We start from the raw sequence: 14,112 nt of genomic DNA, 5'->3' as shown, positions 1-14,112 counted from the left end.
TGGGAACTTGGATTGGTATTTTTTTAAAAAATCTAATAAAAATAAATAAATAAATAAATAAAATGCTACAGTACTACAGTATGAACAGATTCTCCATGAAGCCTGTACTATCTGTGAAAGGACTGGAGGACTGGTCATCATCACGTGGGCCTTCAGCTCCTGTCCTAACAGACACTTCTGTCTTTTGGACACGCAAAAATGGCAGTCTTTTTTTTTTTTTTTTTTTTTTGCATTTGTAGGTACTTAACACAACTGATTTTAAAAAAACTACAAGAAAAATTCAAATTATTTTATAAGGTTTGGGCATTTTTTTTCCTGTTTTAATACAGGCAATGCCCTATTATTTACAATGACTAAGGTATTATTAGTCCACTTGTGTGCACGTGCGTAAGTGTTTGGGACACACACACACACACATTCTAGTACGCAAGCCCATGTGTATGCTTAGAGGACTGAAGTTGACAGGGTTCACCCTGTTCTTTACTGAAGGGGGGCCTCTTCCTTAACCTGGAGCTATCCCATTCAGTGAGTCTAATCAGCCCTGTGGTGCAGAGATCACGTCTGCCTGCGAGATCCTGACACTGGAGGAGGCCACCATGCCTGCTAGGGTCTCCATGGGTCTGGGCTTGGTCTCCTCACTCCTGCTCCATCTGCTGATTCCATCCTGCCCACCCTGATTTGCTCCATGTGAAAGTTTATCTGCTTTTGTTTGTTTTAGCAAAGTCTCACACTTGTAACCCAGGCTGGTCCCTAGGTCATAGTGGTCTCTCCTTAGCTCTGAAGTGGTGGTATCAGGTATGTGTGCCCACAGCTGGCCTTGGTAATCTTTTGAATTACAGCTGTTACCCACATTGTGTTTAACAAAGCCAAAGGAGCAGGGCTGGGCCTGTATTGTTAGGGAGAATCTTTTTTCTCTATGTGATTGAGAAAAATTCTGCATAGAAATGTTGTAGCCACAGTCTTAGTACTTGAAGTCTTCTTTGGCCACTCTGACCTTTAATCCTAGCCCTCAGGAAGCAGCGGCAGGCAGACTTCTGTGAGTTTAAGGCCAGCATGGTCTATACTTATTAGAGTGCCAGACCAGCCAGGAATATACAGTGAGACCCTGTCTCAAATACAAAACAAAACAAAACAACAACAAAACAAAACTCCCCAGCTCGCTTCCTTGCAATAACCAGAGACTTCTAGGTCCCCTACAGCACACTGTAGCCAACCAGGAGGTGGCAACAATCCCAGCTTTGGATCACATACAGCCTCAGGGCAGAGGCTAGGCAGCTTTGAGGACGGTGACAGAAGAGCCCAGCCTGCCTTACTCAGACTGTTAGCAGACAGGCTAGCGCTGGAGAAGGCTTGGAAGGAGCTCAGACTTGGTAGAGAAAACCTACGTCCCCAGAGAATGTCTAGACGGCTGAGCAGTCTTTAGAAGAGGTGACATTAAAGGCTGTGCTGCTGAGGGCTCAGAGCACGAGGAAGCACTATTGGAAACTCAAGCTTAGCTGAGTTGTACAGTCATGTGCAAAGCAGGGCTGGACATGAGAAGCTTGAGACTAAACTTTAACCTGCTTTCTTCTTCCTGGCCGAAGTAAAGTTTGATAGGAAACAGAAACACTGTGTGGAAAGGTAATAGAAGAAACCAGGGCTACGGAGCTCTCAGCCTACCTCATGACAGACACTAGAAAGGCAATTTACAAATGACATCACTGTCAGGAAAGCCTAAAGCAGAAAAACGAGGGTGTGGGTGCACAACCCTCAGCTAACACAAAGGGCTGGAATGGCTCAGTAGGTAACGTGCTTGTCAGGCTGTCTGGGTAGGATGGGCGCCCGCAATTCCAGTACTCGGAAGGTGGAGACAGCCTAGCCAGCAACTGCTGTGGCGAACTCTGGGTTTAACTGAGATCTGCCTCAATGAATAAGGCGGAAAAAGACTGAGGAAGACCTCCCAACATCAATTCAGGCTTCTCCCAGACACACATCCAAATGTGCACACAGGCAGCACACCACACATGTAACAAACTGGTTTGCATATTCAGTCACGCAAAAGGCTCTCAAGGGTATGACACAGTTCTGTTTTCTCTGAAGAACTAAAAATTAGAGATGGGATTATTTCTATTATAGAAAGATGCTTGGAAGAGCTTCCTGTTTAATGGAGCCAATCTCCATGACACACAGGCAACCCGTGAGTTTTTTCACAGATCACTGCTGTTGTAAAACGAAAGGCACACAGCACAATATGAGAAGAAAAAACAAGCTGTGTGGCTTCTGAGAAAGGAAGGTGATGTAGACAGGCAAAACTCAAAGGACTAAGTTACAAGAGCCATATGTTAATGTTGGGCCTTAGATGTTGATGGAAGGCCTGGCTGGATTCGCAGGTTTCTCGGAACAGTGGCTCGCCTGCTTTTACACATCAGTGTTTACAGCTTATTCTATAGCTGTCCTGACATTTATCTCTGAACAGATAGTTCATTTTTAGTGCCATAGGCAGAGATGAATCTCCACTTAATTTAGGTCATCTTAACAAGATTTGGGACTTTTGAAACCAATGAAATGCAGGCAAGTGAGTTGAAGTGATATGCTGAGATTTCCGAGCACCTGTGGATGAATGGGGTGAGTTTATTTGGTAGATGAATCTCCGAGACAATGTGGGCCATGGTAAGCAACTATATCAACTCCCCCACTCCCAAGAAGGTATAACTGAAGTGGAAAAGAGCAACCCTGAAGGACGATTAAGGTCACACAAAGTTAACGCTAGGCAATGAGCTTGGGTTCGCCTGTGCACCCTGTCCAGAGCACACTGTAATTACAGAAGGCTCAGGGAGGTGAGAGTGCTGGCTGTCAGAGGAGCTTGAGCACCACGGGTAAGGAACACAGGTGGCCCCTGGAGGCTCAGCAGCCAGCCACTGATTCTCTAGAGTCTCCATGCTGTCCCACTGACACCTTAATTCTAGTGCAGAGAAACTCGTTTTCAATATCCGATCTACATACTTTTAAGATAATAAATCTCTGCTACTTCAGTCACAAGCTCTGTATTTTCTTACATCAGCAACCGAAAAGTGCTCAGCAATGGTGACTAAGGACGGAATGGTATCTGCGGGAAAGCAAGCTTTCCCGTTGTTCGATACTGCCCGCATCGCTCAAGACGTGCCTGGACAAGGGAAACACTAACATTTTGCTGGCAATTTTTGCTCCAGCCTCTCAGACTGAGTTCACATGCTGAAGAACACATTCTGTGTTGCACACCTACAATAATGTTTCTAGTGTAGCAGATCCCTGTTAAAATGCTGGATGAAAATGAATGTGATCAAGACAGGCCTGGATGGGACTGCAATGTCTTTAAAGTTCTGTTTATCCCATCTTCTCAAGAGCGGATGACCTTTACATTTAGTAGGATGACCTACTAAAATATGATAATTGTAATTTTATAAAATACAAGGACAAAATATACTCTGTGATACTAACATAGTTCAAACGACATGTAGAAATTAACAATATGCAAAATCTTAATTACTTTATGATCAAACAATTTCAAACTCAGAGCAGACACTGGTATATATTACAGAAAAGGGATCCTTTCTGGTTACTGGTCATTGCTGCATTAAAAAACTTGAGTGCAAATTTCACCAAATGCATTTACCAAAAGAGGTTCTTTCCACTTCATCTGAAAACATTATTACATTAACACTGAGCACATAATAAATTGTTGACCTAGATGTTTATAGCTATCAATCAACATAAGCCTGACCTGCAACTAAAAATTCAAACATTCAAAAATTCAAAGATCTATCCATGGTTTAAATTTATCTAGACAAATACTGGAAGACAGGTCAACAGCAAAAACAGGATTTATCTGAATAATAAAAATAATTTGGTTGTTTTTATGCTGGAAGTATTTTACCAATATGGACAACATTACCTATTCCTACATGGGTTGGAACAATACTATTTTAGCTGTTGGAGTATCACAGTATTAAGAATATCTGCTTCTTGTAGTGTCTGACTTTCATCTGTTAGCTCTTTACTCGGAAACGAAGTCACAAGAATAAAGTCTGTTGTTGCAAACTCAGGACGTGACTGTATTATGAAGTCTCGGACATCCAGGACCCTGAAGGAATAAGTAAAACGTTCATTGTAGCAAGGGCACATTTCGACGTAAACTTTTAGCTAAAATCATCCTCACAAAAAATCATATAATCCCAACTTTTGTTTAAAGGTGCTATAACTTTATTTAATTATTTTGATGGGAAAGTTCATCAGGTTATGAAAGAAAAATAATAATTTTGGAGTATACATTTGTAATAAAACAAAAACAATCTTTAAGTGAATTATGTATAAAATAAGGATTAACAATATTGTTATATTAAAAGAAATCAAGTCTGGTTGTTTTCAAAATAAAAACTGTTGGTAGCCTATGCCTCTAAGCCATCTGTGTGGGCAGTGAGCAGGATAAGCCTAACACTATGAAAGACACACGCATGCATACACACATGCATGTCCCCACCTGCCTTGGGGGGATTTCCATTGTGCAGCAGCTAGGTATATATGGCTTTTTCTAAGCTTGAATAAAAGGCATTTGGCATTCTCTTCTCACGAATGACCCGTGTCTCTTGTATGTTCCTTTAATCTCTAGGCCCTTGCCCGGCTCGCACGGTACAGTAGCGCCAACTGTACTGCAGAGAGTAACGCAGGCGGTACAAGTGCACATCAGGGTCTTATAGCCAGTGAACAATGAACACACTATTATGTGCAGGGAAAATATTTATATTCAAGGGAGCATTAAAGAGAATGAGACAGCCTATTAGAGAATACTGTACCAACAACACAAATGACTTACACCATGCATTTACAAGATGAGGTTGCTAAACAGAAAGTTCTGATTAGAATTTCATAAACTTATTTTTTGTTTGAGATATACCTTATTATGTAGCTCAGATTTACTTTAAACATGTACTTGCTTTGAGCTTCCAAACAATGGAAACAGGTGTGTACCACCATCCTAGGTTATGATGACTAATACGTTAACTGAGAAAGTTCCAATAGATTCTTACTATCTTGAGCCTGAGTCCACTTGATGTAGTTTTAGTTACAATGCAAAACTACAGCTAATATATTTGGAGTTGTCTAAACTTGGACTAATAGGATAATTTACCACGAATATTACCATCAATTTCATCAATTTCACCTAGTGTATAGGTCGTTACTATCCTTTTAACTATTCTTCTGTCAAAAGCTTACTGTGAAAACGTAAAGAACATCGGCAGTTTTCTGTAATGAGCAACAGTAGATGAACAAAAGACCCCTGGCTGGGGAGCAGCTCACCGGTGGGTGCTGTTGAATCTCTGGATCAGACGACTTCCATCTGCCAACCTAATCTGAACTTTTGTGGTGGGCACAGAATCATCAATAAGAACAGCTGCATTAAGTATTGATTTGTCCTCTTCTTCTGGAGAAGAAGGAGTACTGACAATTTCAGGTGTAAGGCTAAGAAGGAAGAATGTAAGAATCAGAACACACACTGAGTATACAGGACACAGGACACACCGAAGGTTGCCGAGCCTCAGCTCTGCAGTCTGTTGTGCCATGACTCCTCTGAGGACTTCCCTAGCAAGACCACAGCTTCCTTCCTGTTTCTCTACTTCTTTTGGCCTCTTTAATTCTACTTATTAATCCCAGATATCTCAGAAGCCTAGCTGCATTTTCTCCAACTCCATCTCTGAACTTTCCTTATACTGTTTAGCACACAGTTCAGGGAGAAACGAGAAACCAGAGACTTAATGTCAGCATGCCCAAAATCCCAACTATGCTCTAACTAGATACACCGGAGGAAGAACATCAACCTAGTATAATTCTGTAAGACTGTATTCTGTAATGCATTTACTATCCCATGAAGTCCTCAGGATGATGTCTAGGACAAAGAACTGAAAAGTTAATTTTGCTAACATAATCAGAACTGAACTGATACTTTAAAACATTGTTAAAGCAATTTTTAAAACATTTGACTCAAGTAGATACTGCTTTGTAAAAGAGAAATAGCTCCAAGCTATTTGTGAGAAATAAATTCATTACCCAGATGTCCTTTCTCCTCACCAGTGGCCATGCACAGACATGATACATAGCACAGCACACTCACCTCACCCACCTGCCTCGTGACCCTGGGTCAGCCATCCCTTCTGGCCTGCGTCCTTGTTTGGTGAGAGAATACTGCTCTGTTGTACAGATTAACCTCGTCAGATACAAGGGTTCTTCAAGTTAGGTTGCTACACTACTTGAAAAAGGGACCTACTGAGAAAGGAGAAAGTTGCTGCATAATGGTGTTTCTATCATCTAGTATCTTCTAGGAAAAATTCTGAGTAGGCAGGCGAGCTTCTTCTGAAATAAAAAGTTAGTATACAGCGGAAGGGAACCTCAGTAGAAAGCACCTGAATGTGTCTCCTTGTAAGAAACACGTGTGCGGAAATGAGCTATTGATAAACTGGAATGGAGGGAGTAGGTGCGGCAGCCATATCAATGGAAAAGCTGAGTCAGAGGTTGACCAGAATGCTGTCCCATGTCAAGTTTGTTACCGGTGAACAGGCACTGTGGTTTTATTGCTACATTCAGTGTTCACTTTCAAAGTCACTCTCCCTTCTTTGAAGGCAGTGTCTCACTCTGTAGCTCAGATTGGCCTGGAACTAATCCTGCTGCTACGGTCTCATGATCGCTGGGACAACATCAGTGCACAGCAAAGCTCCCCCTTAGTCAACCATCACACTACAGTAAGTTTTTAAGTAAGATTTTCCTGTGTACAAGTGTTTTGCCTACATTTATATTTATGCATAATGAGCATGCCTTGTGCCTGTGGAGGCCAGGGAAAGCATCATGTCCTTTGAATCTGGAGTTAGAGATGCTGTACTCTGCCCCAAATGGGTACTGGGAACCAAACTAGGTCCTCTGTAAGAGCAGCACGAACCCTCAACCACTGAGTCATCTCTGCAGCCACATTGTCATAGACTCTTTATATTTTTAAGGTTAATTAAAAGACTTTTTAAAGAGAGAAATTAAGAGATATAAAAAGACTTTTAAGAAAGCAAGAAAAAAGGATCTGAGCTGAGTTTTCCTTAGACAGCTGGAAACTCACAGGAACGAACCAGGAATCTGACAGTATCATGAAAACCATCACCATGGGCCTGAGAAACTCTGAGGCCAAGCAAGGAAATGTGCTTAAGCTTGTAATGCGGGAATAGATGAGGGCCGAGGGAAGGGAGCAGGGAGCTCCTGTGATGCGGGAATAGAAGAGAGGCCGAGGGAAGGGAGCTGGAGCGCCTGGGATCAGCCCCATGGGATCAAAGGGGCCTAGCACCGCCTGCTCCAGAGTCTGGGGCAAGATGAGCACTGAATGAGCAGCAGGACTAGCAGGAAAGAGAAGGCAGGTCAGAGGGGCTGCTGCACATCAGACAGGAGCATCCCTGAGAACTGGGGACCAACTCGAACCGACTTCAGATTCAGTGCCGCATGACCGAGTGGCATGCAGAATCTTCTCCACTCGGCAGGACACAGACGGACACAAAGATTATCTATCCCAGCTTCATCATTTATCATCATACAGCTGACAACCCTCGGCCAGGGTCACGTCTGGTTCTCCCTGACAGCAGAAGACTATTGGGCTCAACGCCTACTCAACTCGGTATGCTACCATTTGTAAACATACAGCTGTCACCCACGACTTTCTTATTTCTATTTACTTGTATATCACAAGAAAACTTGGCTAACTTCTCCTGTACGCTCTTTGTAATTAGACTACTTCCAGAGGACAAAACTGGATTATTTTCCTTTTTGTACTTCAGAGGCTGCTGGAGCTCTTAGGAAGTGAGAACTGTGAAGCTGCTGTCTTCATAGTTTTTTAGTTTCAATTTTCTTTCTTTCCTTTCTTATTAAGTTTTGGTGCCAGGGATCAAACCTTAATATAGTTCTTGATATAAATGTCCAGTGTAAAATGTTATGTGCAATTCTTCACTTTAGAAAATGTATTATTTGATTAAATATGAGTTTATGTATACTGAGTCACATCATATTAACACACTGGTATTAATTTTCTGTATATTAAAACTGAACAATTTCCTATTTCCACTTTGAGGCAAGGTCAACCTCTCGTAGCCCAGGCTAGCAACAGAGTGAGTGTACACCCGAGACTGGCTGCAGACTGGGTAGAAGGCAGAGGGTGACCTTCTATCTCCTTAGTGCTAGGATTAGCTGTGTGGCCCAGCAGGCAGCTTTGTGGCGCTGGAGCTGGAGCCAGAACCGAAGGGCTGTTTCCAAAGTGCAGGGAACTGAAGCACACTCTCCTGCTGCAGCATCTCAGAGTTTATTCACGGCAGATACACCACTGAAGTTGGGGGGTGACATGGTCACTGCTTTCTCCAGTCAGCAACACAGCCAGGTTCTCTTTTGAAGCTGTGTGACTGGAAGCAGAAATGAAAGAACACACCCACAAAGAGCAGAAAAACGCCTAGAACCAAATCCGGACAAGAGGGACTCATAGGAGAGGGAGGAGGGCAGTGTGTGCAGGGGATATGCTCAAAGCACCATGCATTATAGACTTACATGAAAGCGGCCAAAACAAACAGGAGAACATGGCACAGTAGGGAAAAGTGCGCACCCAGAGTGCTTGGGTTGGAACTTGGTTCTAGTCATTCTCTAGCTCAAGCATACCTTGGGCAAATTACTGTTACTTTAAAATAGAGTAATAAGTATCCATATGTTAAAGGGCTGCTTTTAAAAATAATTTATTTTCATTTCTAATTATACGCATGTTTGTCTATGTGGCAATGTGGGCATATGTGCAGGTGCCAATGAATACCTAGAGCTGGACTTTTACAGGTAGTTGCAAGCTGCATGGGATGGGTGTGGGGAACCAAACTCGGATCCTCTGCAAGAGCAGTGTGTGTATCAGATGAGCTTATGAGTATAAGGAGGACTGATCTCTGGGTACTTGCTACTAACATTATTAGCCAAGTTGCACACCTAATTCCAGCAGGAAGGTATTTATAGATTGTATTTCAATTTTTACTTCACAAGTCATTTTGATTTCTTATTTTCAATGAAATGTCATTTTGAGCAAAAAAGTATTTTTCTCACTAGAGGAATTTTACCTTCCAAGTTTTTGTCCTTCTCCACTAAAAGCCTTGAATCGCAATCTGGGTTTTATGTACTCTTGGTCTTGATGATCCTCCATATCCAGATTCACTTGGCTGCCATGGACCAGTCTCTGAAGCTCCAGGGGAATCTCTCTTAGAAGGATGAGAGAAAGTTTTAGTTAAGATTGTTTAAAAAAACACACTCACTACTCCACTGGGATGACTGCAATTAAATCATGAGCTACATGCTAACAAAAATTTCCATGGTGATTGAAGGCCAACTCAATGAAGTTAATAACCACAAAAACACAGGCAATAATCTTACACCAGCAAACCTCCAAAACAGGGAAACACACACACACACACACACACACACACACACACCAACTACTACTACTACTATTACCACTACTACCACCACCACCAACAATAAAATAACACAAATTAACAATCATTGGACATTAATATCTCTCAATATCAATGGACTCAATATCCCAATAAAAGACACAGGCTAACAGAATGGGTATGAAAACAGGATCCATCCTGCTGTTGCATACAAAAAACACACCTTGACTCAAAGACAGACATTATCTCAGAGCAAGGGGTTGGAATAAAAGATTTTCCAAACAAATGGACCAAAAAAGCAAGATGATGTAGCTATCCTAATATCTAATAAAATAAATGCAAAATCAAAATTAATCAAAAGAGATGGAGAGGGATATTTCATACTTATCAAAGGAAAAATCCCCCAAGAAGATGCTTCAATTCCTTATATCTATGTCCCAAACAAAAGGGCACCTATATTTGTAAAAAAAAAAGTTATTAAAGCTTAAATCACACACTGAACATCACACACTGATCATGGGAGACTTCAATACCCCACTCTCACAAATGGATAGGACATCCCAGGTGGAAAACTAAACGGAGAAATAATGGATCCAACAGACATTATGACTCAAATGGACCAAACAGATATCTAGAAAACATTTCACCCAAACACAAAAGAATATACCTTCTCAGTACCTCACAGAACATTCTCCAAAATGTGCCACATACTCGGTCACAAAGCAAGTCTCAAAGGATACAAGAAAATTGAAATAACACCCTGTACTCAATCAGACCACCAGGGATTAAAGCTGGATATCAACAGCAACAGAAACAACAGAAAGCCTACAATCGCAAGGAATCTGAACAACTCCTTATGAACAACTACTGTGTCAAGGCAGAAATAAAGAAAGAAATGAAAGACTTCCTAGAATTCAATGAAAATGAATCATAACAAACCCAAACTTATGGACACAATGAAAACGGCGCTAAGAGGACAGCATGTACTACTAAGCGCCTACATAAAGAAACTGCAGAGATCTCATACTAGCAACTTAACAGCACACCTGAAAGCTCTAGAACAAAAACAAGCAGAAACACCCAAGAGTAGACTGGATGAAATAAACTCAGGGCTGAAATCAATAAGATAGAAACAAAAAGAACAATATAAAGAATCAATGAAACAGTTGGTTCTTTGAGATAATCAAGATAAACTCTTATCCAAACTAACAAAAAGACAGAGAGGGAATATCCAAACAAAATCAGAACTGAAAAGGGGGGGCATAACAATAGACACTGAAGAAATGCAAAGAATCATTAGGTCATATTTCAAACACCTGTACTCCACAAAATTGAAAAATCTAAAAGAAATGAACAATTTTCTCAATGGATACCACTTACCAAAGTTAAATCAAGATCAGATAAACAATTTAACTAGACCTATAGCCCCTAAGAAAATAGAAGCAGTCATTAAGTTTCCCAAACAAAAAGACCTAGGGCCAAACAGTTTCAGCACAGAATTCTACCAGACTTTTAAAGAAGAGCTAATACCAATATACCTCAAATTTTTACATAAGATAGAAACAAAAGGAACATTGCCAAATTCATTTTATGGGCGCATAGTTACCCTGATACCCAAACCACACAAAGATTCAACAAAGAAAATTACAGACAAATTTTCCTCATGAATAGTGATGCAAAAATACTCAATGAAATATACATAAACAAAATCCAAGAACACATAAAAAAGATCATCCACCATGATCAAGTAGGCTTTATCCCAGAGATGCAGGGATGATTCAACATATGAAAATCTGTAATGTAATCCACAATATAAACAAGCTCAAAGGAAAAAAACAAAACACATGCTCGTCAAACTAGATGCTGAAAAAGCCTTTGACAAAATCCAACACTACTTCATGATAAAAGTTTTGGAGAGATCAGGATACAAGGGACACAATTATTATTAAACATAATAAAGGCAATTTCCAGCAAGCCTGTAGTCAATGTTAAATTAAGTGGAAACTCAAGCAATTCACTAAAATAAGGAACAAGACAAGGTTGTTCACTTTCTCAACATCTGTTCAATACAGTACTTGAAGTTTTAGCTAGAGCAATAAGACAACTAAAGGAGATGCAGGGATGCAAATTGGAAAAGAGGAAATCAGAGTATCATTACTCACAGATGTTATGATAGTACATATCAATTCTACCCCAAATTTTCTACCAAGGAACTCCTACAGCTGATAAGACCTTTAGTGAAGTGACTGGATACAAGATTAACTTAAAAAATAAAATCAGGCCGGTTGTGGTGGTGCATGCCGGTAGGATTTGCCGAAGGAGGCAGAGGCAGGAGGATCACGAGTTCGAGGCCAGCCCGGGCTACACATCCCAGCCTGGTCTACAAGAGCTAGTTCCAGGACAGGTTCCAATGCTACAGAGAAACCCTGCCTCGAAAAACCGAAAAAAAATAAAATTAGTAGCCCTCTGATATAAAAATGTCAAATGGACTGAGAAGGAAATCAGGGAAACAACACCCTTTACAATAGTCACAAATAACATAAAGCATCTTGGGGTAACTCTAACCAAGCCAGTGAAAGACCTGTCTTTCAAAAAACTTCAAGTCTTTAAAGAAAGAAGTTGAAGAAGATATCAGAAGATGGAAAGATCTCCCATGCTCATGGATTGGTAGGATTAACACAGTAAAAATGACCATCTTACCAAAAGCAATCTACAGATTCAATGCAATCCCCATTAAAATCCCAACACAATTCTTTACAGACCTTGAAAGAACAATACTCAGTTTCATGGGGGGGGGGGGAGAACAGGATAGCTAAAACTATCCTATACAATAAATAAACTTCTAAAGGTATCACCATCCCTGATTTCAAACTGTACTACAGAGCAGCAGTAATAAAAAAAAACATGGCCTGGCATAAAGCAGACATGTTGATCAATGGAACTGAATGAAAGGTCCAGACATAAATCCACATACCTATGCAATCTGATTTTTGATAAAGACAGAAATATATAATGGAAAAAAGACGGCCTCGTCAACAAATGGTGCTAGTCTAACTGAATATTGGCATGTAAAAAAAATGCAAACAGATCCACATTTATCACCCTGCATAAAACTCTAGTCCAAGTGAATCAAAGACTTCATTTAAATCCAGATACACTGAACCTGCTAGAAGAGAAAATGGGGATTAGTCTTGAATGCATTGGCGCAAGAGACTCTCTGAGCAGAACAGAAATAGGACAGGCACTAAGATCAATAATTGATAAATGGGATCTCCTGAAACTGAAAAATTTCTGTAAGGCAAAAGACACTGTCAATAGGAAAAAACGGCAGCCCACAGAATGGGAAAAGATCTTCAAGCCCCATATCTGACAGAGGGCTAATATCCAAAATATAAAAAGAACTCAATGAAAGGTTTCTGTACCCTCATATTAAACCTCTCTGCCAATCAAACCAAGCCGGATTAATAATTAAAAGTCCAGATTTAATGAATAAAATGCTCCTGGATGGTCTCCTGGCCCCAAGAGAGGAGAAGGGGAACCACATGGAACTGGAAAACTACATGGTCTCTCCTTAGGAGGTCTTTTAAATACCCTGCATGCATGGTTCCAGAGGAGCCGCTGTTTCAAGGGCTTTCTGAGACTGGGCAAAGATTGGAACCAGAGTAGGGGTGGGGTGGGGGACTGGAGTTGGGGGCTAGTGAGGCAGAACTCATCCAAACACTCAAGAAACTAAATAATCCAATTAAAAGATCTAAACAGAGAAGTTTCAACAGAGGAAACTCAAATATCCAAGAAACAAAGAAATGTTCAACATTCTTAGCCATCAGGAAAATGCAAATCAAAATGATTTTGAGATTATCTTATATCTATCAGATGGCTAAGATAAAAAAACACAAGAAATAGCTCATGCTGTCGAGGATCTGGAACAAGATGCTCCCCCACTGCTGGTAGAGTGCGAACTTGTACAGCCACTTTGGAAATCACTATAAAGGTTTCTCAGAAAATTGGGAACTGATCTACCTCAAGACCCAGTCATACCACTCCTGGGCATGTACCCAAGGGATGCTCTATTCTACCTCAAGGACACTTGTTCAACCATGTTCACAGCAGCTTTGTTTATAAAAGCCAGAAACTAGAAACTACCTAGATACCTCCATCCAAAGAATGAAGAAAGAGGCTGTGGTACATTTATATACAATGGAGTATTACTCATCTGTTCCAAGTTCCATCTTGATGGAACAGAAAGACAAGCATGGTATGTACTCACTTATAAGTGTACACTGGCTGTAAAATAAGAGATAACGATGCTACAATCCAGAGACCCAGAGAGTCTAAGTAACAAGGAGGGCTCAAGAGGGGGATACAAGGGTGTCCCTGGAAAGGGGAAATAGAATAGATTTTGCTGGTAGATGGGGGACAGATGGGAGTTGGGAATAGGAGTGATCGGGGGTGGGGGGAGATACTAGGAGAAATGACTAGAATTAGGAAACATTTTGGGAATAAGGTGGAAACCTAGTGAATTCCATGCAATCTATGAGAGTAACTAACCCTAGCAAAGACTCCTAGTAATGGGGGACCTGGAGCTTGAACTGGCCATCTTCTGTAACCAGATAAGGCTTCAAGTGGAGGGATTGGGACACCAACCCAGCCACCAAACTTC

At 40.9% G+C, this 14,112-nt stretch overlaps 1 protein-coding gene across 1 annotated transcript in view; it reads right to left on the bottom strand.

The window, feature by feature from the left end:
- Nucleotides 1–347: 347 nt before the first annotated feature.
- Nucleotides 348–14,112, bottom strand: part of Ubxn2b (UBX domain protein 2B) — a 28,763-nt gene continuing 14,998 nt past the window's right edge. Inside the window, exons 6-8 of the mRNA XM_038347397.2 lie at nt 9,123–9,260; nt 5,314–5,475; nt 348–4,099 (exon numbers count right to left, since the gene is read on the bottom strand). Coding sequence (XP_038203325.1) covers nt 3,937–4,099; nt 5,314–5,475; nt 9,123–9,260 — 463 coding nt within the window. The 3' untranslated portion in view covers nt 348–3,936. The remainder of the gene's footprint in view (nt 4,100–5,313; nt 5,476–9,122; nt 9,261–14,112) is intronic.

This window comes from Arvicola amphibius, chromosome 11, assembly GCF_903992535.2.
Source record: "Arvicola amphibius chromosome 11, mArvAmp1.2, whole genome shotgun sequence".
In the NCBI taxonomy this organism is placed as follows: Eukaryota; Metazoa; Chordata; class Mammalia; order Rodentia; family Cricetidae; genus Arvicola; species Arvicola amphibius.
The sequence above is the reverse complement of the archived record's forward strand: the minus strand, read 5'-3'. Positions and strand labels throughout refer to the sequence as shown.